This window comes from Anser cygnoides, chromosome 1 (genome assembly GCF_040182565.1).
Source record: "Anser cygnoides isolate HZ-2024a breed goose chromosome 1, Taihu_goose_T2T_genome, whole genome shotgun sequence".
Lineage (NCBI taxonomy): Eukaryota > Metazoa > Chordata > Aves > Anseriformes > Anatidae > Anser > Anser cygnoides.
In genome coordinates this window covers 117,847,897-117,874,914 of record NC_089873.1, presented here as the reverse complement: position 1 = coordinate 117,874,914, position 27,018 = coordinate 117,847,897, and the positions used below count along the sequence as shown (strand labels likewise).

At 40.7% G+C, this 27,018-nt stretch overlaps 1 protein-coding gene across 9 annotated transcripts in view; it reads right to left on the bottom strand.

The window, feature by feature from the left end:
* Nucleotides 1–5,599: 5,599 nt before the first annotated feature.
* The window catches only part of PKNOX1 (PBX/knotted 1 homeobox 1), a 47,165-nt gene continuing 25,746 nt past the window's right edge, over nt 5,600–27,018 (bottom strand). For 8 of the 9 annotated variants that reach the window (XM_066979496.1, XM_066979504.1, XM_066979491.1 and 5 more), the window contains 7 exons: nt 21,497–21,667; nt 19,901–20,000; nt 19,313–19,410; nt 16,814–16,942; nt 15,704–15,780; nt 13,890–14,062; nt 5,600–12,908 (listed from right to left, as the gene is read on the bottom strand). In XM_066979496.1, the coding sequence (XP_066835597.1) occupies nt 12,697–12,908; nt 13,890–14,062; nt 15,704–15,780; nt 16,814–16,942; nt 19,313–19,410; nt 19,901–20,000; nt 21,497–21,667 (960 nt within the window). In that variant the 3' untranslated portion in view covers nt 5,600–12,696. Of the gene's footprint in view, nt 12,909–13,889; nt 14,063–15,703; nt 15,781–16,813; nt 16,943–19,312; nt 19,411–19,900; nt 20,001–21,496; nt 21,668–22,484; nt 22,509–27,018 lie in introns of those variants that run through there. The other variant, XM_066979520.1, reaches the window with a different exon arrangement.

Here is a 27,018-nt window from a genome sequence, read left to right as displayed (position 1 = left end):
GGGTGACCCATGAAGGAGCGAGTTGGCTAGAAAACACGGGCTGAAAGCTTCCAGGTGGCTAGGGGCACAGCATGAGGGGTCAGGAGCTAAAAGCTTGGCACATTTAGTGGAGAAACATGGTTCACTGTCGTCGCAGTGTCTCCTCATGTGTCCAAGCCCAAATGCCTCCCAGGAAAAAATAGCCATTGGGGTGTAAGTTACCCAGACATCAGGGGCTTGGTGTGCCCATGACTGTTTGTTTTTTTTAATTTCCTCCCCCTCTTTCTCCCCAGCAGCATGACTCCTGCCAGTGCACTCTGCCTGGGGCTGGGCTGCCTCCTGCTCTGTGGCGCTGCCCCAACACCCGTCTGTGACCCCAGCACGTGCCCCCCCTGCTCCGAGCCCACCCCCGGGGGCTGCTGCCCACCCTGCGCCCCTGCCTGCGCCTGCCCCCCCTACCTGGAGGATGACTGTGAGATGCAAGGCTTCGCTGACAACCTTGTCCCTGCCGGCCGCTCCTTCTACATCGACTTCGCCCGCAAGCTGTGCACCTGCCAGCCCAGCGGGGACATCACCTGCGCCCCGCACTGCACCCCCGTGCCCCATACCTGCCAGGCGGTGGGCAGCCCGGTGGCCGATGGCTGTCCCCGCTGCGTCTGCTACGACGAGGAGGAGGTGGCAGTGCCTGCTGGCACCGTGGTCCCCCGGGGTGCCCGGCTCTGCACCTGCCCTCCCGAGGGGGGCCGGCTGCAGTGCGGCGATGGGGGCGAGGAGTGAGATGCCCGCTCTCCGCCAGCCGAGGGCAGGGGGACGGGGAAGCCTCCTGGGGAGCGGGTGGCTTTCTGCTCCTTGTGGCATCCCTGCTGGAAGGCGTTCAGTGCGTCAAACTGCCCTGGAGGGCCTGGCAGTGAGCGCGTTCCTGCCATCGGCTGTGAGGAGATGCCATCCTGTATAAACCAGGGCGCAGTGCCTGTACCCGGCAATGTTTCCTTGCGGCTTGGTCTGCTCCATGGCGGCGGGCAGAGAGGTTGGGGTGACTGCAGCCAGCACGCAACTGAAACAAATTGCAGTTATTTATTTATTTGTGAGATGATTGTGCTTTGTGTATGTTTGTTTATATAGTGTCTTGAGTCAATGTGCTGGATAAACTTCCTTCCAGGATCTGGCTTTTCCCTTTTTGTAACTCCATCAAATTCGAAGTGGTGGGACCACAATCAGGAGATGTGTTGACCTTCCCCTCTCCAGGCATTCCTCCTCTTCCTCACACCAGAGTGAGGTTGTGGGGACTAGGAGGGCTGGTGGGTGGCAGTGTCCTTAGGAGGTGGCAAACCTCCATCCTCCAGAGCAAAGATGTGAAAAGTCACACTGAGGACGGCAGCAGCCATGGAGCGGTCCTTTGTGGCCACCTCTGTGAAGCAGCTCCCTGGCTCTGAGTCCATCACCAGTCCCGTCTCTGTCCTGGTTCAGCACAAATACCCCAGATTGTGTCCTCCTCACTCACTCTCTCCTTCCCACTGCTGGAGACAGCAGAAAAGTGTTCTCTGAATGCTTTGGAGTGTCTGTTTCGGTACGTATATGTACATATATATATGCAGGAAAACTGTAATCAAACGCAGCTTCATCAGGCTGAGCCGTTAACGAATGTCAGTTGTGTTTCTTCGAGGGTTGAATAAAAACTGTTTTACCAACAAACCTGTGAAAGCTGTGTTGATAAACACATGTATACCAGCCTTAAGCATTAGCTGATGTTACTGTGTCAAGACAAGCTCCCCTCCAGCCACCTGTGCCCCAGGTGCACCTGGAACACGAAGCATGCCTCCCACCCTTGTTTCCCAATCTTGTGGGTTAGGAAACAACAGCTCTTGCTTTCCAGTGGGTTTCTGAGGCAGGCATTGTGAGAGATGTCAGGAGGCGATGTGCTAAACCTCCACAGACACCATGAATCATGCAGTCAGCACATACCTCTTCCCCTACTGATTTCATCACAGCTGAGCTGTGGGAAGGGTGACAGAAATAACTCTCTCCAAGGAGTAAGAGAAGACCCCACAGACAGCTAACTCCTGAAAGATAAAAGCAGAAAGCTGGGGTGTGCCTGTGCCTCCACAGCATGGCTGAGGCTGGCAGGGACCCCTGGAGGCCACCCGCTCCAAGCCCTGCCCAAGCAGGGCCACCCAGAGCAGGCTGCCCAGGGCCGTGCCCAGGCGGCTTTTGGAGATCCCCAAGGAGGAGCCCCCACAGCTCTCTGGGCAGCCTGTGCCAGGGCTCCTCACCCGCACAGCACAGAAGGGCTGCCTGGGGCTCAGAGGGAGCCTCCTGGGCTCCACTTTGTGCCCACTGCCTCTGGTCCTGGTGCTGGGCACCACTGAAAAGTGCCTGGCTCCGTCCTCTTTGCTCCCTCCCTTCAGGTATTTATGGACATTGATGAGATCCCCCTGAGCCTTCCCTTCTCCAGGCTGAGCAGTCCCAGCTCTCTCAGCCTCTCCTCACAGGAGAGGTGCTCCAGTGCCTTCATCATCTCAGTGGGGGCCCTTCACTAGATTCTTTCCAGTATGTCCATGTCTTTCCTGTACTGGGGAGCCCTGCACAAGAGGTGGACATACTGTAAAGCGTCCTCCTTGCTCCAAACCCTCCTCCAGCAGAGGGTAGCGCAGCACAGTGTGGAAGTGAGAGAGAAAAACGTTAGAGCCCCAGGCAACAAACTGCCATGTCCCAACACAAGCTGGTGAGGATGAACCTCTGTACTCATGCACGTCCTTCCCGTGCTCGCAGAGCGCGCTTTGTCACGAGGAATGGTGTTTCACCCAGCGCCCCCTTCCCTCCTCAGCTCTTCTCTGTTGGTTGGAAAGTCTCTTTGAGTAAAGTTGAAGCTCAGCATCACCTGGTAGAGCAGACAGTGGTGTGAACATGGCAGCAAGGCCACAGCTCCGGGCTGACCCATTGCAGGGTGGGCGAGCGCGGCCCAGTCTGCTGCTGAGGCCAGGAGCATGAGGAATTTCTTGCGTGGCAGGCTTTAACCCTGCACTGCACCGGTATTTACAAATATCCAAATGAATTCACGCCCTGGACATATTTGCAAGCTGCAAGTTTTTCAGTCCATGGGGTTAGCTGGCTCTCTTTCTCGTTTGCCATAGGTTTACAGAAATTGGGGTTGGTTCGCAAGTGCAGCGGTTGTTCAGAGTCACGAGCGGTCTCCGCAGGCATGAATTTCTCCTCCTGGAGCGGGTGGCAGTCTGCTGAGCTTTGCTTGGTCTTTGCCTTGCATCTTATCTGCCCCTCGTGCGAGACTGATAACCTTTTCAAAGGAGAGACTGACGGCAACGACTGGATAACACGGCTCTTGTGCCTGTCTACGTAAACACCAGGGTCGGCACAGGAACAAAGAGCAGCCCGTCTTCAAACAGCTGTGGCAAAATTAGCCCTGAAAACTGCAGCTCCTGAAAAGAGCTGTTGTTACATACAATGCAATCAAGTCTAAGGGGTTGTTTGTGTTCTTCATCATCCCATAACTTCGTAAAAGATCATCACTGCTGCTTTGTGAAACCGGTGAGGCCTTTCTGCACCGCGTTACAATGATTTAAATAGCACTGTGTTTTGGGCTTAAGTCCTTTCAACATGCCCTCTCAATTCCTGCCTCATGAAGCTGTAAAACATTAGAGGAAAAAAAAATATTCGTGCATGAAAGCTGATTAGGAAGTGTCCTTTTGGCACCACACCATTCAGTGCCAAGAAGCTAAGGTATTTGCCCAGGTCTTTCCGCCTTTTCGGGCAGCAGGTCAGAACAAGCTGCTGTCTGGGTGGGTATTGCACAGGCTGGCATCCCTGCTGCTCCGCTCCCCCAGCTGCCTCTGTAAAGCCGGAGGAGCCGACACGGGGATTATGTTGGCTGAAACGGCAGAGCAGCAAGCGAGGGGCTGCATAAGCAGAGGGATTTAGCAGGCAGGAATTTCAGGGCAAAACCAATATGCACTCAATACAGCATATATTTTATTTCTGAAATTCAAAAAAAATTTTTTTTTCCAATCATTTATTGGGTAATTTCTTTAAATTAAAGATGTGGATGATTTACTATTTTGTAAATCATGTAAAGCATGTTTCCCTAACCAGTGCATATTTTGTCATGCAGAGTATTAAAATATGCATATTTCTACACCCAAGGCCTTTAGCTGGGGAAAAGCAAACATCACAAAAACCTGTCCTTTCACTACACTCCCTGACAAAAACTCCCTCCCCAGCTTTCCTGCAGGCCCCCTTTGGGTACAGGAAGGCCGCTGTAAGGTCTCCCCTGAGCCTTCTCCAGGCTGAACAACCCCAGCTCCATCAGCCTGGCTTCATGGGAGAGGTGCTCTAGCACCTTGATCAACTTCGCGGCCCTCCTCTGGACTCACTCCAACAGGTCCATGTCCTTCCTGTGCTGGGGGCCCTAGAGCTGAACGCAGTGCCCCAGGTGGGGTCTCAGAAGAGCAGAGCAGAGGGGCAGAATCACCTCCCTCGCCCTGCTGGCCACGCTGCTTTTGATGCAGCCCAGGATACAGTTGGCTTTCTGGGCTGCAAGCACACCTTGCTGGCTCATGTCAAGCTTCTTGCTAACCAACACCCCCAGGGCCTTCTCCTCAGGGCTGCTCTAAATCCATTCTCTGCCCAGCCTGTATTTGTGCTAGGGACTGCCCCAGCTCAGATGCAGGGCCTTGCATTTGGCCTTGTTGAACCTCATGAGGTTCACACAGGCCCACCTCTCAAGCCTGCCCAGGTCCCTCTGGATGGCATCCCTTCCCTCCAGCCTGTCGACCACACCACGCAGCTTGGTGTTATCGGCAAACCTGCTGAGGGTGCACTCAGTTCCACTGTCCGTGTCGCCTACAAAGACCTTAAGCAGCACCAGTCCCAATACCGACCCCTGAGTAATGCCACTCATCACTGGTCTCCACCTGGACAAGGAGCTGTTGACCACATCTCTCTGAGTGTGACCATCCAGCCAATTTCTCATCCACCGAGTGGTCCGTCTGTTAAATCCACGTCTCTGCAATTCAGAGACAAGGCTGTCATTTGGGATGGTGTCAGATGCTTTGCCCAAGTCCAGGTAGGTGACATCAGTTGCTCTTCCCCTATCCACCAATGCTGTAACCCCAAGATAGGCCACCAGGTTTGTGGCCAAACGCTCTTGTTCCAATACAAAAATTCAGTGAGACACCAGTAACAGAATACCCTCTAGAAATTTTCTTTCTGGCCCCAGTTTGGATCTTACTCATGGAAACACATGTACTCATCCATGTCTTTGAAAAAGCAACCGGAACACTAATCAATGTTGTTTATGGAATCACACATATAATTAAGTCCCCTTGCCTGAAATTAAAAGTGGCCTAAATCTTAACGATGAAACAAATTTCCAAAATGAGCTATGCAGAAATGTATAACATAACTTGATGGACATTAAAACGTTGAGGAGAGTCTCTGAAGTTAGCAGCTCACAGTAAAAGGCTGCAGGTGGAGGAAGTCACAGGAAAGGTTGAGGGGCACAGAAAAAACAGCATATAAGTGAATCTGTGATTTCGTATGTTTGATCTGTATATTTTTCATTACTATTGAAAATCTAGTTTTAAAAATGCTTGGATCTTAACAAAAATCATCTCTGAATTCAATTTTATTACAACATTTACATTTAGTATATGCATCAGTCTGTATTTAGGGTACAGCGATAGATTTAGCAAAAAAAGCATGCTAGGAATACTGGCCAGGAGAAGGCCGTCAGACTGAACCTTCTGCCTTGTGCTGGTGGTGACACAAAAGTCGGAAGACCAACAGAGAAGATAAATAACCGTGTTTTTCCCCCAATTTCTTCCATAAGCTTTAGATCACATCTTAGTTGCATCAGGAAGACAAGCCATGCCTGACCTAGGAAGGGCGCATTGCCCTTAGAATTTAGTAGGGTAGTGAAATGGTGGAGTTTTGTTGTATTTTTTAAATTATTATTTTAAATAGAGCACAGGCATAATGCTGCATACCTTGAGCACTCTGAAGATGCACAAATTTCAATGTGGATTTTGAATAAATAATGCCTGGTGTCCCAGCCTTTTCTGATACTGTTTGCAGTATACTCATTTTACAGTGCATGTGTGGTTTATTTTCCTTCCTTTTAGCATTGAAGATACTGCTCTGGTTTTCTACAAAGAGGGGCATTTAGAAACAGCCCTAAGTTGGATAATAAAGGATTAGCATTTTGTAAACAGGTGCTCCACAAAAGTAAACATGCTAATCAGCTACTTATGATTATGTTTCCAATCCCTGTCACGCCTTCATCTGGCAAGGGAATTTGAGATCAACAGACTAGGAACATGCTCTTCTGGCTGTAATTCAAGTGCATCTCCTCTGGATTTTTTTTGGTTTTGTTTTATTCTCTATAAGGAAAAATTTGCTCCCTGGGAAGAGCGGCGTTAAAATTATTTTGTCATATGATGGGGAGTTATGCTACTCACAGGCACTCTTTTAACGTCAGACAAAGAACTGTTCAAATACCCCTGCATCTAGAACACATATTATGCAGTTAATCACAGATTAACGCTTCCAGAACAATATATCATCCAAAACACCTTGGGGACATATTCTGGAGTAAGTAGAAAAGACCATTTTCCTTGAAAACAGTCAGTTATGCCCAGAATTGCATGCTCTTCAGTGCAGGAAGACAGCTGTTGTGCAGTTGATCATGGAGCAGATGAAGGCCCTGGCCTGGTCACCAGAGCAGTTTTGATGTGGCCCACGAGATTCCCAGGAATCCTTGAAGGTGCCCACACCCTGCTGTGACCTCCGTCCTGCTGTCACTCAAGGGAACACATCTGCCAAGCAAGGCACAGCCGCGCGAGGAAGGCTGTCTTCATGTCTGCTAAGTAAGACGTGCACATCAAGTGAGTTTGAGTTTCTTGCTAGAGAGGAGGTGCTATCTTATCTATCGTTAGGCTGCTGCTCCCTTCCTGACGATTCCTGACCTAGCAGGACATCATTTCAGGAACATGTTACAGTCTACCCAGCTAAACAAGTCAGCACACGGGGCTCGTCCCAAAGAATCCTTTTCAGATATGTATATATACCATATATGCTTGGAACCATTATTGAAAGTTTGATGTCCATGCCATTTTAATTAACAATTTTGAAACAACAACAAAAAGAAACCCCAAAGTCACACACATTATGGACTATTTACCTGCTAATTCTTTCTTTCATCAAAGCTGCTCCTGCGTTACAAAAGCATAATAAAAATCTCCATACTGTTAAGGACTAGTAAACATTTTTCTTCATTTGCATAAACAAGAAAACCCAAACAAGCAAAAAGGCCCAAGACTGACTGCCCCTGGCCAAAAACTGGTTAAATAGTTTGAAACTTAGCTCAAGATTTCTCAAAACTGTGCCTTTCAGCCAAACAATACTGCTAAAGTAATGCGAATGCTTCGCTTTAAAAATGTGCTTTTCCAGTTCACAGAGAACAGTAGTGTAAAAATAAGTCATCCATGAAGCACATTCTGATTTTTAATTTTATCCTTCGATAGATTGGTTGCTTCAAAAGTCTCTTAACAACCAAGGGCTAAAAAAAAGTTACAGGTTTACATTTTAAAGATTGTCCATTGTATAGACCAAACGTTGCCAACCCACTGGCAGATTTATGGGCCACTTCTGTCATGATCTGAAAACGCTGGATTCGATTAACACAAGGTAAGGATCTTTATAGTAGTCTACAAAGTTGGTAAGGCATTTCACTGCTTTCTTGCACATTGCTTTTCGCTGGCAAAAAACAGCTGTGATCACTCAGCAGGTCCTAAATAACCGAGTCACAGGAAAAAAGAAAAAAAACATTTTTATATTTCCAGGTGACAAGAACAAACAAATAACATGATTTGGGCAATCACTTGAGAGCGCATTAGTGCCAATTTCACTACACGTTACATTGGATGATCGAGTTACTTTAGGACTTAAAATTAAACAACCCAGAACCAATTGAAAGAGCTCAGCAAGCCAAGGAGGGGCGCGTGTGGAATCCACACCGAGGGGGAGCTTGGCAAAACCAGCCAGCTTTACTTACTATCCAGCTACCCTGAACAGTAAAGAGCTGAGAGCACTCAGCCCACGGCTGATGATTTGACGTTACAATTAAACTTGCATTGTCATAGACATGCTCTGGTTTTAGGAGGTGGTGACAGTTTGAATTTATTCTTAGGAAACCAAAACATTTCAGGTAATTGTTTAACATGCAAGGTTTTCATGAGGGAACGAAGTTCAGTTACATTTCCAACAGGATTCCGAAACTACATTTCTTGCCTATTCAACTCTGAAAACCAAGCTGAATATAAGGCTGAAAGGTTTAAAAGATCAGTCGAAGTAACAGAAGCCAGAAAGACAACAACGATATAGCACCTAAAAATGGGAGATTCACACAATGTTTTTGACATTCATGTCTTGCATAGACAAATGCTTATTCATTTTTTTTCCTCAGGACAACTCAGCTTCAGAAAATAAATCTTAAATCAACTTTAATTACAGTTAAATGCATGTGTTTCAGTTTTTCAAAATACATTATTTTCTTTTTAACTGCTGCTACAAGTCTAATAGTTTTATGAAGCTATCATCCCTTGGAAAGACTGCTTCACCCTTTGGGGCTGTCAAGTTCATCAGGAAGCTGAACTGCCTTCTAATTCTTTTTCCCCACGTGACTAGAGAAACAAATAGCTCTATTATTCATGCAGTAAGTCTCTGTGGCCCTGCTCCAGAAGAAGATCCATAAACCTGAAGCTACTTTTAGGACAGAGGAACTGGGAACTCTAATCCTTCAAGTGTGGGTCTGTCTTCTGGCCATGTTTTGATATCAAAATGATGTGTTGTGCACAGCAGGACCACATGAAGTTCTTCCCTTCTAATCCCTTCACCCACACGCTGGTTTCCGCTGGAAGAAAACCTAGGCATACAGGCAGAAGAAAGCTGAAGGGCTCTCCAAGAGGTCCCTAATCATGATCAGGAGACCAGAAGAGGGAAGCAATTCCTTTGCAGGTAAATGCAGCCCAACACGCAGCCCTTACAGAGTTTCCCTGAGGTCAGCTGGACTCCACTTTGACCCAATATCCAGATCGAGGAAAGTCTCTGCAGAGCCAGAGCCATGCCTATCAATTATGTCTTCCAACATTTCTTTTGTGAACAGTCATTTAAAAATACATACTGACCAATTTGGAGTTGATTTACTAAATAAAGTTGTTTCTAAAGTTAAAAAATAATGGCAAATCAGCTTGCTTGTCACAGAAGTCTTGGGAAAAGTGGACTGAAAACTGTTTTGGGTTAGTGATCTAGATTACGTTGGGAAAAAATAAAAAGTTTCAATAATTATGTTTGCATAAGAATTGCAGTAATTTAAAAACCAAGTTAGCTCTTCTCTTGCCTACCAATACAACTTTAATTGGGGGTAAGGGGCAATTATACATGGGTTTAATGTTAGGTTCCCTATAAAGACTTTGTACATAACTGCCTAACGTAAACGTTTTTTTTCCAACTACCACAGAATAGTGATGCTTTGTTTAAACCAGCAGTCTTTCCTACACAGCAAAAAAGGAAGCACATTTTCTTCCAGATTGCGAAAAGAAAGCTGCATGTCTAGGCAGCTCATACCCCCTACTCTCACCGAATTAAAAGAGTTTGAGTTCCTTATCTTAAGTAATCTCTTGGATTATATTGGTAACTTTTCCAATTTTAATAACTGACTTGACCACATTTGTGTTTCTAATTTGACAGTAGAACTACTCCCTATTCTCCCTTTCATAGCAGCCTCCATCAGCTTCACCTTCCAGGTATTTACCAACCAGCTAAAGACAAGGTCACAAATGTCTCAGCATGTAGCTTCTGGTAAAATGTGTGAGTGGGGAGGGGGAATGAAGAAGCTAACCAGGTGATGTTTTCTTCCTGAAAAAATAAGCTTTCAGAAGTTTGCAGAACCTGATGCCTGTTTCTAACTGAGTTCAAGATGGCAGATCAACTGTACATACTCCAACCAGCTGTGCAGTTATTAAGCTGTTTTAATACCTTTTTTTATTTTAAACATAGGTCAGTTCTGCTAGTCTTAAAGTTGGGGCAAATACCCATTGCCACATGATCTACAAACCCCAGTTTAGTTCATGCTTCCCTTTGGTGCTGGCTACTTGCTACCCTCCTAGATCTGCCGCCGAGCCATTTCCTTGCATACCTTCAAGCCAGTGAGGAAAGTGCTGCTGTTGTGCAGTGGTAACTCATCAGGGAGGGAAAGGAGGCAGTGAGAAATGACTTGTTCTTCTAGCATAGGCTGATTTGGAAAAAGCACAGATTCGACCACAGCCCTGTACCTACTGAGAAGTCATTACTCAGCTGCCTACAAGATACAAAATTTAGCACACTATTAAACGTGAAGAAGGGTAGCTGAATAATCCCCCCCAAAGAAATCAAAAAGCATAGCCAATCACATAATGGAAATTGTGAGGGTGATGAAGTACTTGTAGAGTCTTAAAAAAAAAAAAATCTGTCTCAGTTCTAGTCATCTTAGGTATCCTTTGTAGGAGCAGTAGGTTGAATGTTTCCAGAGGAGCATGATCTGTACATGATAGCTTTCTTTTAGAAGTATTTTTGGGTTGAATTGGATTTGACAATAGCTTTTAGGATAGTTATGCTTTGTCAAAATCTTCCTAATTAAATCTTACATGAGTCATTTGCAAGTTATGCTCTTTACAAACATGTCACATTAGTGGCAAAGGAGAGAACTTAGAAGAACAAAAATTCTTTAGAAATTATCACTCCAGCAGGAACAGATCATTACAGTCTTTGAACTAGGAAGCAAAATCCTCAGTCATGAATAGATGAAAGCTATTGCAGAAACATCACTAGTGATGAGTAAAGCCCGAGTTTTCAAAACAGCTACCAGTCACTTAAAACTAGTATCATTCTCCTTGTATGTGTACCAGTGTTACAGACATTTTTCTGAAGTTTTTCTTCATACCAACTTAAACATGACCTGTAAGATAGTCTTTAAAGACCTCCTTTCAAGCATTTAAGCATATAAAAAAGTACATGCTTTAAAATCCCACTGAAATTAACGGGACCTAAGCATATGCCTGAGTATTTTGTGAAACAGAAATTTAAGTATTCAATTAAATATTTGCATCTGCTAGAGAGTTCTGCTCAAATACAATGTCTAAAGCTTCCATAAGCTAACATCCTTTTCCCTGTCATATTAGAAATGCAACTAGATTTGATCTAAACAAGAAGAGATTTCTGGTTTTGATCTAATCCGACAGAGGGACAAAGGGACGGGAAGAGAGGACGTTGATCATACTGTGAAGACTCTTGGCATCTCTTATTTCTATTTAACAATGGGAAACATGAAGTTCCAAGAGTGAGCACTCATGGATGAACGGAAAGACTCCAAACTTTGGGGGAAAAAATAAAAGGACTGTTACCACAAAAAAATGTTTTCATCATTAGCTCTTAGATTTTAAATGACAAAAGGATTTTCTACTCTAATAAAGCCTGCTGTGTATTCTGGTAGTGACCTTCAGATTTGAAAACATTTTAAAGAAATTCATAAATTATACTTCTCTTTGTATTGGGGGAAAATATTTCAAATGCAATGAAACAGTGATAGCAGAATTCATGACTGTATAGTACATATCTTTTCACTTTTCAGAATCAGATGTACAAACTATAAACTCTTAAATTTCTCTAATAACTGGAAGTGTCGTAGGCATTTCAATTTACTTACCTGAATACTCATTTAGCAAATATCTTCAGATACAAGTCTAGATACAGAGTTAATGTAATTTGAATATTAGTTTACACATAATATAAATCAATGTTTGACAATATCAAAATCCCATCAAACAGTGGGCCCTTCTTATGCTATTATCAAATATACTATATCACTGTGGGATAGCTGAGAATCATAGAACGCTAGTATAGGCTTGTTTATTAAATTTGGTCAGTTTTCAGACCTTCCAAATAGGAATACTAAACATTTATTTTTCCCCTCTGGAAATTCTTTTTTTTTTTTTTTCCCCTCCTGCGTAATACAGTCGTCATCCCAATTCCTAATGAATTTATAAAAATATTTTTTATCCAATAATCCCGGCAAGGTAAAAATAGGAGTTTTTATAGCAAATGATAAACAGGCTCACGGACTATGAGAGAAACTAAACTTAAGTTGCCATACATTCGCTACCGAATCACACATCACCATTTTCTTTTTGTGTGTGTTGCTGTCCACCTCAGACTAGCAGTTTTTAAGGTGCAGAAGCATCTTTCAAATATATGCATCAAACTTAATGATCAATTTCCACACACTAGTGTCACATGCTTTAAATTTACATCACCTGCCCACCAAGAGCTGTGTTAAATAACAGCACTAATTGAAACTGCATAATTCTTTAGAAACTGCAGCACTTCCAATTCAGAGAACAAAGGGGTGCTTATGTGGTTCTTTATATTACTAGATATAATTTTCTGAAATAAGAAAATTAAAAGAAATGAAAAACACATTTGAAAGAAGTTGCTGCACCTGCAAAAACACTCTTTAAGCTTACTATGAAATACAAAAAAGTGCACCCTTCTATATCTACATATAAAACATATTAGAAATAAAACTTGTGTAAAATGTTTGCTGTGCAAACTATAAAAACAGTCAGTCAGTCCATTCTTTTTCCTAAACGTTTTGTCACACTCTCTTGCTTCCTACTGCAGAGAATCGCTGTTATCCAAAACCAGCCCACTGATATTTGTCGTTGAGAGATCTCCTCCATCATCTTCACCGCTGTCTACAGACTCATCCTCACTTTGCCCTGCCATCATAACTTGCTGAACAGCCAAAGTAGCACCATCAGATGACAAGGACTGGAGACTGTCTACATTCATGTTGACTGGAGCTGTAATTGTTACAACAGCACCTGGAGAAGCACAACCATAGAATTTTAGCATCTTTCTTCATTTCTCAGTTTAAGTTACACATATTTATATGTAACAGATTTTGTTTTTAATTGACAGGAAGAAAAGCTAAAGAATGAAATTAGAATAAAAGCTAAACAGATTGTTTTACACTTAAATGTTAGGAAATGCCAGAATTAAGTTGGCCAAGAATCTTAAAGGTAGCTGTGTTCTGGACACTCATTACAGGAATTCTCCAATCTAGTCTTCACAAGATCATTTCTGCAGAGTATTCCAGATTAATTAATTGCAGAAAAGCGGGAGTGTTCATAGAGATCCAAGGTGACTTAAATGGATAAAGCTGTTGTTAGATTCAGCAGAAGCTGTGGGAAAAGCTGCTACAAGATTGTAACGAATAAAGCAGCAGGCTGCAGGAAAGAAAGGATGGTCCTGAGATTAAAGCAGTTAGAATCAATTTAAGAAAGAGAAGTATTTGTTTGATCTGATGCTAGGGGAAGTTACTTCAGTCAAATTCTTTGGAAACTATTGTATTTCTCTGCTTCCCAATGCTCAACTTGAAACACATGAGGCATATATAGAACCACAGATGCTCAGCCCCTCTAGCAATAGCGAAAGGAATGCGAACTGTATGGGGAGTCATGAAGCTGAAAGAGCAGTCCAGTACTGCTAGTCAAACAGAATGCTAGCGATGTACCTAACACATACTGAGAGAACTTATTTGCGCATCTAACCTTCACTCTGTCATTTCATAACTTTTGAAATAAAAGCAACGGTCTCACAACATAGATTCTAATAAAATACACCCCAAACCCAGAAAAAAAAAGGATGGAAGAAAGAACACATTTTTTGTTATGCTTTTCCAGATTAAAAACATAGTCATGCTGAAATATCAAGAAGTTCTCCCACCAGATGTATCAACCCCTTCATTTCCCTGGTACAGAGGAATTAACTGTATTATCTGTGTTTTTGCCAGTTCTCCTTACCATCTGACATTGTGAGCTCATTAGATTGCTGCTGAGCAACTCCTGAGGCAATGGAGTCAGGCCAGAACCTCTGAACTGGTCTGTTCTGAGCTGTTTTCTTCTTTGTTTTTGGAGTTTCAGAACAACTGGAATCCAGCATTGGCTGAAGAATTCGCCTTCTAGCATTGATAAACCTAAACACAATCAAAAGTATGAAGTACTTTTAACCTGAAGGCAGTGAATGTTCTCTCAGATTTAGAAAGTATGAAGTAGAGGAAAAAAAGTCAGAAGTATGAAAACTGCAAAGTGTCAATTTTCCCTCCCAGCTCCACTTGACATTCTTTTTAGCATGTAAAACTAGAACTCCTAAGAGCACTGGCATCGTTCGATACCGGCAAACTAGCTAAGCAAGTACTTCTATCATTTTGCTGCTAGCAGCATTTTCCCCCAGACCTCAGATACGGAAACTCTCCAGACAGCCTGACAGACGTACGTTTCAAGATCTTATTAAAAGCTAAGCACCAGAAAAGTTGCTGACAGCACAATTCAGAAAGCTGATACTCCTCTCATTAGGGTTCACCTAAAATCTATCCCCATTCTGACCTAGTTTGTTAGGTCTGGTTTCATTTACTTCCCAAAGCTCCAGACTTAATTATTTTATAGGCTCACTGGCTTTCCCAGGCCTGGTTCCTGATCCAGGAGACAATACTAAACACATTTTTCAGATCTTATCCAATTCCTTTTCATTCCCTGAATTCCACTTGTTCACTCCAGCATGCTAATTATCACTCTTTCCCCTTTCTGCTAGTGAACAAGACAATATTTAATCCACATTTCACTTAGCTACTAGCAGTTGAGCAAATTAATTTCACTGTAGGTAGCTGTGGCAAGAAGGAGCTGTGACTGAGGATAGCATTTCCTGCTAAGTCTGACAAAACACATCCAGGACACGTCTTTACCTGCAGTGGAAGGAAGCAGAGTGCAGCTGGCAGGTCCGCATAGCGACCGCAAAGCTTTGCAGAGACTTTAGCCCAGAGCTCCGTTACTACTATGCCATGCAGACACAGTTACATTGATCCACTTCTGGAGCCACTGCACTGCCACTAGCTTGTGCATTTCCCCACTGAACCCCTCTGCAGTCATGCAGCCAGCATCATTTCTGAAACCTGAGGAAGATCCCTCTTGGACTTTGCTGTAATGATTTTAGGAACCAACACCGTAAGCAGAATAGGATGCATGTTGACACCCTCATTCCACTTCTGCAAGGGCAGGCATATTATCTTAAATCTGTAGCGCACTTAAGACATACTAAAACATATTGAGCCATGAAATAGAGTAGTTGAGATAGCAGTTGACACTTTCCATTTGGACGTCACTGTTTAGGGGGTAGCATCATTTGATAGAAGAGCAGAATGAAGATCTGTTGACAGTAATATCTTTAAAATATGCAGCCATAATTACCAGGAACATTTTTCAGAGCCTCGAGTCACCAAATCCCTTTAAAACTGAAATTCGTTACTTGCAGAAGAGATGTGAGAGTACTTCCATCTCTTTCAGCAGTAGAACAGAATGTAATCCTTAATGTTGCAAAGTTTTCTGAAGTCCTTACCTAACTTAAGTGGTACAAGCATTATTTTACCTTATTATAAAAAAAACAAGGTGCTTGTGTATCAATACATAATTCCTGTATTTTTATATATGTATTAGTCTTTACATATATGTAGCACAGAACAACAAAGTCAAACCCCCATGCCTAAAGTCATACTCTTAAGTATTTCTGTCTTGCAAGGACATGGAGACAACAACTGACATTAAGGAAGAGTTTTTGCTCTTACCAGTTATTAACCTGGAGTAGTGTCAGATTTGTTTGTGCTGCAATCTGTTTCTTCTCATCCTCTGTTGGATATGGATGCTAAACAGGACAGAAAGAGAGAAAAAGCATAACCTTCTGTTTTATTTCCCCATCAAAAATAAGGACTCCTTTATTACAACTGAGTAAAGCGGCTAGACTAAAGCTATCTCATTCATTGTCAACAACCTTAAGAAACCTCACAAACTTTTATAGACAAAAATCATTTAACAAAATGGGCTTTACTACAAAAAACTGTTTTTACCCTTGAAAGAATGTATCATACCAGACTGTTGATGTTTAAATCAGAAGAAAAAGATTCTCATGGATGACAACCTTTATTCAACAATGTGATCTCTAGGCAACAAGCATGTGATGTGATCCAATTAGTTATGCAGTCTAAAGGCAACGTCATATGAGAGTACTGACAAGCCTTTCTAGTTAAAATAAGCTTCTATCAACTTAATGGGTGAAAATAGCGTACGTAACATAAATGTACGTGAACTTTCCCTCTTTCAATTTGTCTGCTTTGAAATAGTTTTAAAGACTGAAAATATCAATCTACAAAACACTGGAATATAGCTTGAGACCTGTTTATCCTTTGAGAATAAGTATTTATACAAAAAAGACATTCTACTGTACGCACAAGTAGATAGCAACACACTTGGTACGTATTAGAAGGGTTGTTGAAAAGGAAAAAAAGCCAGAAAAATCAAAATTCTCCTCCAGAAATAAAAAACAGCAGCAGCAACAAAACAAACAAACAAAACATAAAACCACAGCCACAGATGGAAATATTTTTCCTTGTGCTATGGACCAGGGTGTTGAGAGCATTAAGTTCTCAACACAGTGAAACGAAGAAAGATCCCTTTTAAAAACATTTGAGCTCACAGGGTACAAACGTAACATACTGATTAAAATAATAATAAAATCAACTGACATTAGGCTCTGTGGAACTACTCCAAATGACTTCAGGAAAAATTGAACTGGGATGACACAAACACCACCAATAAATTCACCTTCCTTATGAAGCAAAATCATAAGAGGCCGCATAAAAACAGTTACATAAAAACCCGTGATCATGTTCAGTCCTTACCCCTATGTGCTGAAAAAGCCAAGATCTCATCACATTTGTAGCGTGCTTGGGAAGAACTCCTCTTTTATTTTTTGATGAGCCATCATCTTGATGCAAGATGCCTAGATCTTGGTTTAATTGCAACTGAAGCTGCATATATAATTTTAAAAAAATAAGAAAGTTAGCATAGTAATAGCAGTATTTTGTATCAATATGTGAATAAGTCATTTAGATAAGGAGTGAAAAGAAATTAGGCTTTAGGCATACTTAGTATAAAAAAGTTTAAAAAGCTCCAAAATGTCTTTATCCAGGGAAAATGATGTATCAGGTTTCTATAGTTTTCACATTTGCTGTAACTTTTCTGTTTTAAGAATTACAACTGTTATCAGGACATGTATGTGATCTTGTGGCAAGAGCCAATGATTTGCTGTAATTAAGAACAAAGCCCACCCATGAGCTAGATGTCAGGTTAGTGATCCTCTGTACTGATTTGTGCTACGTTAGAGTCCTGATTGACTTTTGATGACTTGACTACCAAGTCATTTGCACAAATGAAGAACACTTGAAAAATGTAATGCTGAATATACTCACTATGTACAAGCATAAGCAACTATGGAGGCTGTAAAATAATAAAGATTTACGACTTAAGCTAAGGACGTAAAGTAAAATTAATTATAACACTTGAGTTGCAAACAAGGGTGCTTAAGGTCCTGCTAAATAAATGAATCTAATTCTCAAGGAGTAAGAAGATAAATGTGTAAGACTAACAAGGGGAAAAGGTTCCAGCTACTTTAGAACTCTTAATTCACTTTAGGAAAACAGTAGGAGTGCTGTAAAGTTTCATAGTTTTGCTTTCTTTTTCGCTTTCTATAGAGATATCAAATTGTTTGCCTATTGGTTATCTGAACATTAGGGGATATGTTCTTAAGTGCTTAGGCAGAGATATTGAGAAACACAAATCTCATATGCAATTTATATTCTATTTCAGACAATTATAACTCATATCATCCTAAATCAGGTTTTCCAAACAACAGGGAGCAATTTCTTCAGGCCAGTCATTATGTCTACATCCTGTATGAAACAAACCTAGCTCAGAAATGACATTTGAAGCTTAAGTTATCCAATTACCACAAATACATATTTGGAACATACTTTTATTTGCAAAGTAATGCTTTACTTTCTAAATAATCTGTCTGCATATGGAGGCTTTATAATGAACTTTCAGTAAGTCTCTCTTGTTATTTCTTGTCTACAGCCACAGCACTGTGGAACACTGAAAAAGAATTTCAAAGAGGTATTTCCTGTGGGTGAGAAGGCATACAGGCCCAAAGTTACGTATAGGTGGGTTTGGAGATTCTAGCTAACACTGAGAGAAGCCACAGATCCATACAGAAGTGCAAACCTATGTTTTGTTTGTTTTTATTATTTGTGGACTTTTTTTAAACCTCCAGGGGGAAAAAAAAAAAGATGCTGAGTTGGAAATAAAGAGGCATTTTTCTTCACAAACACTTCAGTCTAGGAAAGTAATTTCAGACATATTTCTGAAAAGTATCTGAGGACAGAACTGCATGTATTCTAGGGCAAAAAATGCGTAAATACATACTTGCTACTACCAATAAAAACAAGATAGGAGTATTTTAAGCATATTTTTTCAGTTGGAAGGTCAGAAGAGGGAAGAAAAGACAACAGCAAGTCCATGATTACCAACAGACTTCATGCTGTGGAGAGGATAGCTCCTCATTCACATTTTTAATCATCTCCACATGCCTGGAAGATTTAACACCTTCTGCTCCACAAGAAAGCTAGCAAGGTTTTCCTTAACTCAAGATGGTCTAGTTTTCATGTTTCCTTTTCCTCAGTTATTTCTTTGAGCTCTCCTGACCCAACTCTTAAGAGTCTCCCTAAAAAAATAAAGGAGCGCTGGCCCTTATCTTTCAGGGTGTAATATAATGAGCCTAACGTGGTGGTGCCCTATAGCCTGAACTCAGTAGTTTGAAAGTTTTATGGCAAAATGCTTCTCAGCATAAATTCTGAAATATATAGTTTCACAGTACTGGTGGTTGCCATCTCGTTAAGAAGACAAATTTCTGACGACAACAATAGCGTAACATCATAAAGCAGTATTTAAATCTATCCTGCCAAAAACCTAGTCCAACAGTTTGAAAAGCTTTAATCATGGGAAAATTGTCTACTATTTAATTCAGAGTGTTTTTTTTTGTTGGTGGTTGGTTTTGTTTAATCCATGTACAAGTAATTTGCTTCCATCAGTTAAAAAAAGAAAAGCATTTAACATGTAGTAACTATGATGACTTGATGTTGCAAAGGAGATCTGTCTGGGACCTTATGCCATATTAGAAAACTTGTAAATCCTGTAGCAGTGCTTCTGTTAATTTTACATTAGTTCCTATGTGTGCGCACATAGATTACACTGACAACGTATTAAATTTAAACCAAAACTCTTGAAAACAATGAGATGTACGTGGACCCATGAAACTATTCTCTGAAGCCTGTGAAACACACCTGAGAATTCTGAATCCGAATAGTCCCAGGCGACAGTGCTTGTGTCACTACTTGACCTTGTGGAGTGACCACAGTGACTGGCTGATACACTGTCCCCCCTTAAAAAAAAATAAAAATATATAGTTAAGTAAAAGCTCTTCAAATATTCTCTTTCAACACAGAAACACATCATCACTGTAGACAACACCACAGGTCTGACAATATATCAATTATTCTATTCTAGTAGTTATGTTAGTGTAGCAGAGAACACATCTCGTATTTTTTCTATCCACAAAAATCCACGAAACAAAACGAAAGAGTAAAACACTCCAGTCTCTGAAATTATTTAACTAAAATAGTGTTGTACAGAATGATCTCTTAATATGGTACTTAAACTGCAGCCTCCACTCACATGTACATACCTGGCATACACAGAAATTAAACCAACACTCAAAAACTGTTAAGGCACTCAGTTGTATTAAAACAACAACTTTTCAGGTATTAGAATTCAAACACATTTTATGAAGTATTTGTGTATTTTTTCTGTAACAACTATAAAAGAAAACAAAATGAAGAGCAAGGTGCCAGTTTTTCTTTACTGTGCCATACCTGCCACTGTTGCCATAGTTACATTTCCCTGCTGCAATGCTGATGCTGGCACCATAATCCCTTGGGGACTGAGTGTGCCTGCAATGGCACTTGGAATTTGCTAGAAAAATAAAACAATTAGTTGGTTGATCTTTTTTTTCTTTTTTTCTTTTTTTTTTTCTTTTTTTTTTTTAAAGGAGATAAAGCATGCTTGTGTAATTTTGGCTCTAAAAATACATTTGGAGCTTAAACACAGGATTAGCTTCAAAGAGAAAGAGACTTCATTAGAGGTTCATCATTACCTACATTAACTTTCTCATTATCACCAATCATTATCTTTGAAAACCCTCATGAAAGCAACGGTTAGAAAAGACATTAAACTATCTGGAGAAATTTTAGGAGAGAAATGATCCTGAGGTATATAAATACTAAGAGAAAAGGTTTCCAAAGGCATGAGGGATAAAGGACAGATGAAATGGACCTTTGATGCTCTTATTACAAGCATCAAAGCTTTAGAATTTAGCTTTTTAATTATTACCTTAATTCCTTCCAATTCCAAAATAATGTATTACGCATTCAAGGTACCCAATATGTTTTATTCTGCTCAGGATAGTTCTTTCTCAACCCTGACCATGCAAACTCTTGCACATTCCTTAATATGTATGAAAAATCTCCACTGTTACCAAATGCAAAATTCAGTCCCTCCCATCTCTACAGAAGTAAGGCTGTAATGGCCATATAAAAAAAACATATTTTAAAAGAAGATTTTTGTCTGATTCCAGGCTCTTCTTTCTGCACTTCCAGGTATGAAAACCTAAATAAGGAGCCCAGACAGTGAAGTTTAAGAGTCATCAAGACTCTCCAGAATACACAGCACCAAAAACATTCATAAATCTGAGAAGGACCATCCCTTGTGACTGTATGTCTAGTACATAGTGGGATGGCAGGGCTCACGTTTTCCAGCACATAAGAGCAGAAACATCAACCATAATGTAACAACTGTTGTTTCTCAATTTACTACGAAATACAATTGGTTATTGCGTTTTGGTATGTCTGTGGTATATAAACTGATATTCACAAGTACACATATGGGTACTGTTCATAACTACAAAGTTATTACAGGTGACATGCAAAGACATATGTCTGAATATCTGGTGGATTAGCTTTGGATTTATCTGTTCATTTCAGAATACAGGCTGTTTATAAAAGTATCAGCCATCTCAATACTTCAGTGAAGCAGACAAGACTAGGGAGACCTTCCTAATAAGGTGTTTTTTTCCGCCCTCTGTCCATTCTGTTTCCTTGCATCTCTTCCCAACAAAACTGCAAATCCAGGCTATTCTGAATATCTCATCTTGCTGTACTGAGGGCAAATCATACAAGGAGGACTGACTTAAAAAAAAAAAAGTGACTAATTTCTGGTATATTTTAACACATTTGTTCATCAGGCAGTGGCACACAGGTGCACACAAAAAAACCCAACTACTTCTAATCTTAATAACAGATTTTAAAAAAGTGAGAGAAACTGCAGAAATTGTTTGCAAACTAATAGTAATATATTTATAACTTCCTATGGAAATCTAAGCAAAAATATACTTAATAGTATATGAAACATACCTGAGATTGCACAGGTGAATAAGGACTTCCAGGTTCTCCACTTAATAGAGTTTCACTGTTCATTTTTGTCTTCAGGCAGGCAATGTAGCGACTACAGAAATCCTTGCAGAGTTCATTAACCTTTTCTAGCTCAAGCAGATGGATACGTAGAACTTGGATTGCTTTTACCATCTAGGGAGTGAATAGGGAAAAAAGTTAGAAACAAAATGAAAATAACTTAATTTCAAAAATATTTCAACATGAAATTTAAGCAAACACTACTTTCCAGTAACAAAGACCATCGGATTAAAACAGAGCTACTGAGTGCTGACTAGAGTTATCAGGCTCTGACCACTGTGCTCCTGAAAGGTGAAAGCAATGTGTTTGCATGCAAAACCTGTATCATTACATTGCTTAAGTAAACTGTGATACAGGAGATGCAAAACACAACTACAGTATAATCTTTGCCTCTGTCACGTGTCAGATTAGAAAGCCAGAGCCCAATTAATAAAGAGGTCTAAAAATTTGTCATCTTGTTCAGCAAAGCTTAAAGTAATAAAATAGTTTCTCAATCCTAGAGCTTTGAAGTTCCTTTGCAACTGTATGTCAAATATGAACAAACAACTCTAGGGTAGAATCTTTTGAGAACTTTCGAGTGAAGAGACTGTTTCTGAAACATATGAAAGAGCACTAAAACCAATGAACAAATCCATGTTTAAACAGAAATTGAAGTAGAGGAGGTAAATACGTGATGAGAATACTTATTCTTACTGCGAGAAAAAGACATGTAAGCTTGGACAGCTAATGGTATTTCATACTGCATAAAAATAGCTTAGGTGATTGTAAGGGTCATGGCAGAAGATCAAAAGCTAAAGCCAAATCCAGATGGCCTAAATTTTGATGATGCAGTGGGAAATACAGGACATTCAAATACACACATAACATATCAGAAAAATAACTGCCTCTTTTTTTTTTTTTTTTAATGCAATATACCATCTCCAACATTTACTTGCTACGCTAGATCTCCAAGAAAAATATCCTTCAGTTTTATGGATCTGAATAGACTATAATTTTGAAACATAGCGCAGAGCTTGATTTTAGCATTATTTGGAAGAATTTGTCATATGTAAAGGGTCATTTACCTGGCCAGAGCACTGAATGCAATGACCAGAAATGATAGCTTACTAAGTCATCCACTTATTTCTAACTAAAGAAGCCAACTGGGAGCCTAAGTAGCCTTTATACAAAGCACCTGAAGGAGATCAAGGCAGGCAAACTTTTGGGTATGCTCCCCCCTCCCTCATGATGACTTCAGCTTTTATTATGACAGACCTTTTCCCTGTTTTTTTTCAGTAGAAGGTATTCCAGCTGTGTGATGGTCACCCAATTAAGAAAATGGTATGTTAAAATAAAACTAGAGAAAAAACCTGAAATGAGAACAAAATACAAAATCTTATCCCTTCTAAGGGCTATAAATAAATAAATAAAACGTTAAAAGCCCAGCTGCAGAAAAAAAAAAAAGGGCCGTAGACTTGAGGCAGTTAATTCAAATTAAAATCCAGTAACCCTTACAATTAAAATCTAGTAACCCTTACGACCTTTGACACCAAAACCCTTTGAAATCCGGAGTGCGGAGGCCCAGTGCTGAGGTATATGGAACAGCAGTCTTCTAGAGCAGCCCTCAACAGTAGTTGCCTTTAGAACTGTGTTTAAGCACCTTTAAGCACAATCAAGTTAAACTCAAGTTAAAATCTCGAGTTATAAAATTATTTACACGTGGCAGAACAACACAGAGAACATAACGTTAGCCAGAAACAGATTTTATTTTAGCCTATCTCATTTTCCCTTTGCTGGGCTGAAACTGAGGCAACAAAAATATGACTTCGGGCATGTACTATTTGAGAGTATTAGTGATAAATTACTTCTGCTTAGTAAGATTATTTTTTTTTCCTTCCTTAAGTCATTACCCATATCTGTATTATTTATGTATCGGGACTTGTTTGCAGGGGGGAAAAAAAGATAAGAACTTAAATAGAGTTTCAAACAGACGGTTGATATCTGATGTGAAAACTGAATTCAAGTCAAACCTAAACATAAACCAAGGATTAAGCAACAATAGCCAGGTTTCTGCAGACCCACACCACTCTTAGAGGAAGCTGTGCTACTGTGGTTAGAAAGGCAAACAGAAATTTGTAGATACACCATGCCTGTCACCAGGACTTATTTACAACGACACTAAATGTGGCCATACGGCTCATTGTCTCTTGCAGCACGGGTGGAGCAAATTTACATTTGCTGCCTCAAGTTCACGTTTTCCTTGAAACGAAAAAAGAACCACTAAAAACTTCTGATAGAACCACCCACGCTGAACAAAGCTAACAAAGGAATGCCTCCAGACAGATCACAGCAGCAGCAATATTTCATTCTCATTTTCTAAGAAGAATGCGTAGCTTCAAATTCTACAAAAACCATGCTTTTGTTGTGTAGTGCTACCGAGTAGAATCTGCCACAGCACTAAGAAATTGTAAAAGCCACTTGATTCAGCCTTTTCAGCTGTGAGAAATAAACCTCAGAGAAATGCAGAAATACGTAAGTAAACATTAGATACAGGGATATTGTCAATATTGTTCTAAATAAAGGCAATGGTAAGCTACTAAGCAGAGAAAGAAAAAATTACTGAAAAATTTACAATTCTTGGTAAAACTGCTATTGAGAGCATATTCATATATAAATATAACCTACCTGGAAACATCCTTAGTTCTAAAATGGTTTAGATTGTGCCTTTGTCCTACCTTTTCAGTGCCTTAAGCACGTGGTACAAAGGGGCATAGAATACACTACGCACTGCATTAGTCATTGTCCCCAGATCACCCTTGTTCAAGTAAAACATATACCCACGATATTTTATGGACTTCAAGGGATATAGTACAGGCATATGGCAAATATATATGTAGACAACATATCTGAAAGATCCTATGTATACTGACAAACAACCTTCTCATTCAATAATTGTTCTCGTTTCAAAAGCAATTAAATTATGTCCATATGTCCATTCATAGTTCATCTGGGTTTCCAAGCAAATCCTTATACATGGATTTAGCTCTTCAGGCGAAGAACACAAAGTCTGGGACAGGTGGCATTTGGTTTTCATTTGTTTTGTTTTGATAACCTCTCTCTTCTGTTTTGGAGTCCCCAGCTATGTGGCCAGGGGTCTGTGAAGCCTTACCAAAGCAATGTTTGATGAAGAAACGCAAAAACATGGCTTGTACCCTCAGAGAGAATATCAAAATGACATCCATTGGTTTCATCACCACTACAACTTTTCCTGACACAACTGAAAATGCAATAGCATAGTCTTTCAGAACAGGCTACTGAACCAAAAATCCTTACCCCAAATGAAACAAAAAACTCAGGGGTCTTCAAAAAGGGCAGTGTCCTGTTCAAATACAAAAGTGAGAACATATGTAACGCATTGTATTTTGTATAATCTCCAGGCTGAATAAAGCTTTATGTAACCTACTCTGACCTCACAGCTGACCCTGTTTTGTGCAAGAGGTTGGACTACAGACCTCCTGGGTTCTTGAGCTCCTAATCCATCATGAATCATCCTATGGTCCTATGAATGTGATGAAATTAAACAAAAACCAAACCAAAAGAACAACAAGAATAACACCCATATATGGGAAGAGTTTACTCTGAATGGAAGCTATTCAAGAAATAGGAACCCTCCTGAAGCAATGTGATGTTTCTGCAATGGCTGGGTTAACAGCAAGCAACAAAAAAGTGTTAAGTTCTGAATGTCTTAAAACATAACTGTAAAAAGCTCTAAAAATTATCTGCAAATATTCATGCTGAACAACTTAGATATGGAGGAATCCATCCATGTTCATTGCAAAAACAAAAGGGGGCTAAAGGAGAACAAAGGGAGGATGGTTCATTGTCCTGTTAGCAAATCAAAGATCTTTTCTATCTGTCAAAATGAGATGGAGATGCCAAGTGTAAGGAGCCTCAATAGATGACACTCCATAATATGAGGATACCTTTGAGCACTCTTTCAGAGAGAAGCAGGTGCATTTGGGAATGTCTGTCTAGAAACACAGACCATCAAGATCTGTGGTTCTTGATAGCAAACATCTCTTCTGATGCTGACACTTGACCTGAGGACTAAGGTGTAACACACAGCAACAGTCCAAGGATGAGGAAAAAGTTAAAGCTCTGAGAAAGAAAGCACAGGATTCCCGTCTAGCAAGTTAGATACAACCATGACCATCAGCTTCTGCTTCTTTCCTGCTGGGACTAGGATTTGAAAAGGGGAGGTCTGCAGCACTTCGTGCAGATGATCGGCACTTAAATCAAGTTCAGAGAAGACCGCTGAAGAACTGGTCAGAGTGAGTGACCAAAAATCAGAAAGAAAAACATAACTGTTGAAAACCTAAAATATGTCTAAAAGACATTTTCAGATAGAGGATAATTCTGGCTTCAACAATATCATGTGCCATACGTGGATAGAAGAGCTAAATATTTATTGCATGAAACCACAACCTTGTACTTCTCTCTTTTACCTCCCTGAGTAGTCTAACCTGTGTAGAGCCAATGAAAGTGGAAGTGAAAAGTTTCGAAGTTCTACTTGGGGCCAATAGCTCTTGGAGATCAAACATGCAAACCACCAAAGAAAAGCCACTTTCCTTACGTTTTCAAAAGGGATGGACTGGAACTCCTGGGAGAGTGTCAGTCCAAAACCAACTACCTCTTCTGACTGGAAGATGAACCTGCGTTAAAGGCAAAGACATAGCTAGAATGTCAAGACTTCCTAGATCCAAGGGCAAGCTGATAGAATCTGTCCAGGAGCTGACAGATTCTTGGGTTTCTTTCAGTAGATCTTAGAACTGAACTTTGCATTGTCCTGTGATGCGCTCTTCCTTGGAAAGAAGAGAAGCATCTCATATACCTCTTGGACGAAGGAAGAGAGGACTGGCACTTCATGCTTCAGGGGAGCCATAACAGAGCTTTGAGTTTGTTTCTTTTAAGCATTGCAGTTTTTGAACACAAATCGTGTCTGGTTCTATCACATAAATGCACATAAAGAAAAAGAACAGGAACATAGCAATAACCATGCAAAGTCAAATACAAAAAAAAAAAAAAAGCTTAATCCAGACCATGTCACAAAGTACCTTAAAAATTCATTTAATGAATGTTCCATGAGGAAGTGCCATTTCCCTTCCTCTTCCCAAATTCTTCTCTGAGAAATTCTTGCTCTTTTAAATTGGCATTAGGCATCTGCACAAGGTCTGACCCAATCCAGGAGCCATCAATACTAATGGAAATGCTGCCATCCCGTTCACTGCCAGCTCTCTATTTTGACAATGTGTCTGACAAAAACTTGCGCATGACACTGCAAAAATAAAAGGCCTAGTGTTTCCAAGCTTATTACTACTTCTGTGTTGACCATAATGCTTTGCCATGCTGTTCCAAGATCACCAACTAAAGGTCTTGGAGCGGTTAACTAGAAAGAATAGTCCCTTCAGTTGGAAGGGACCTTCAAA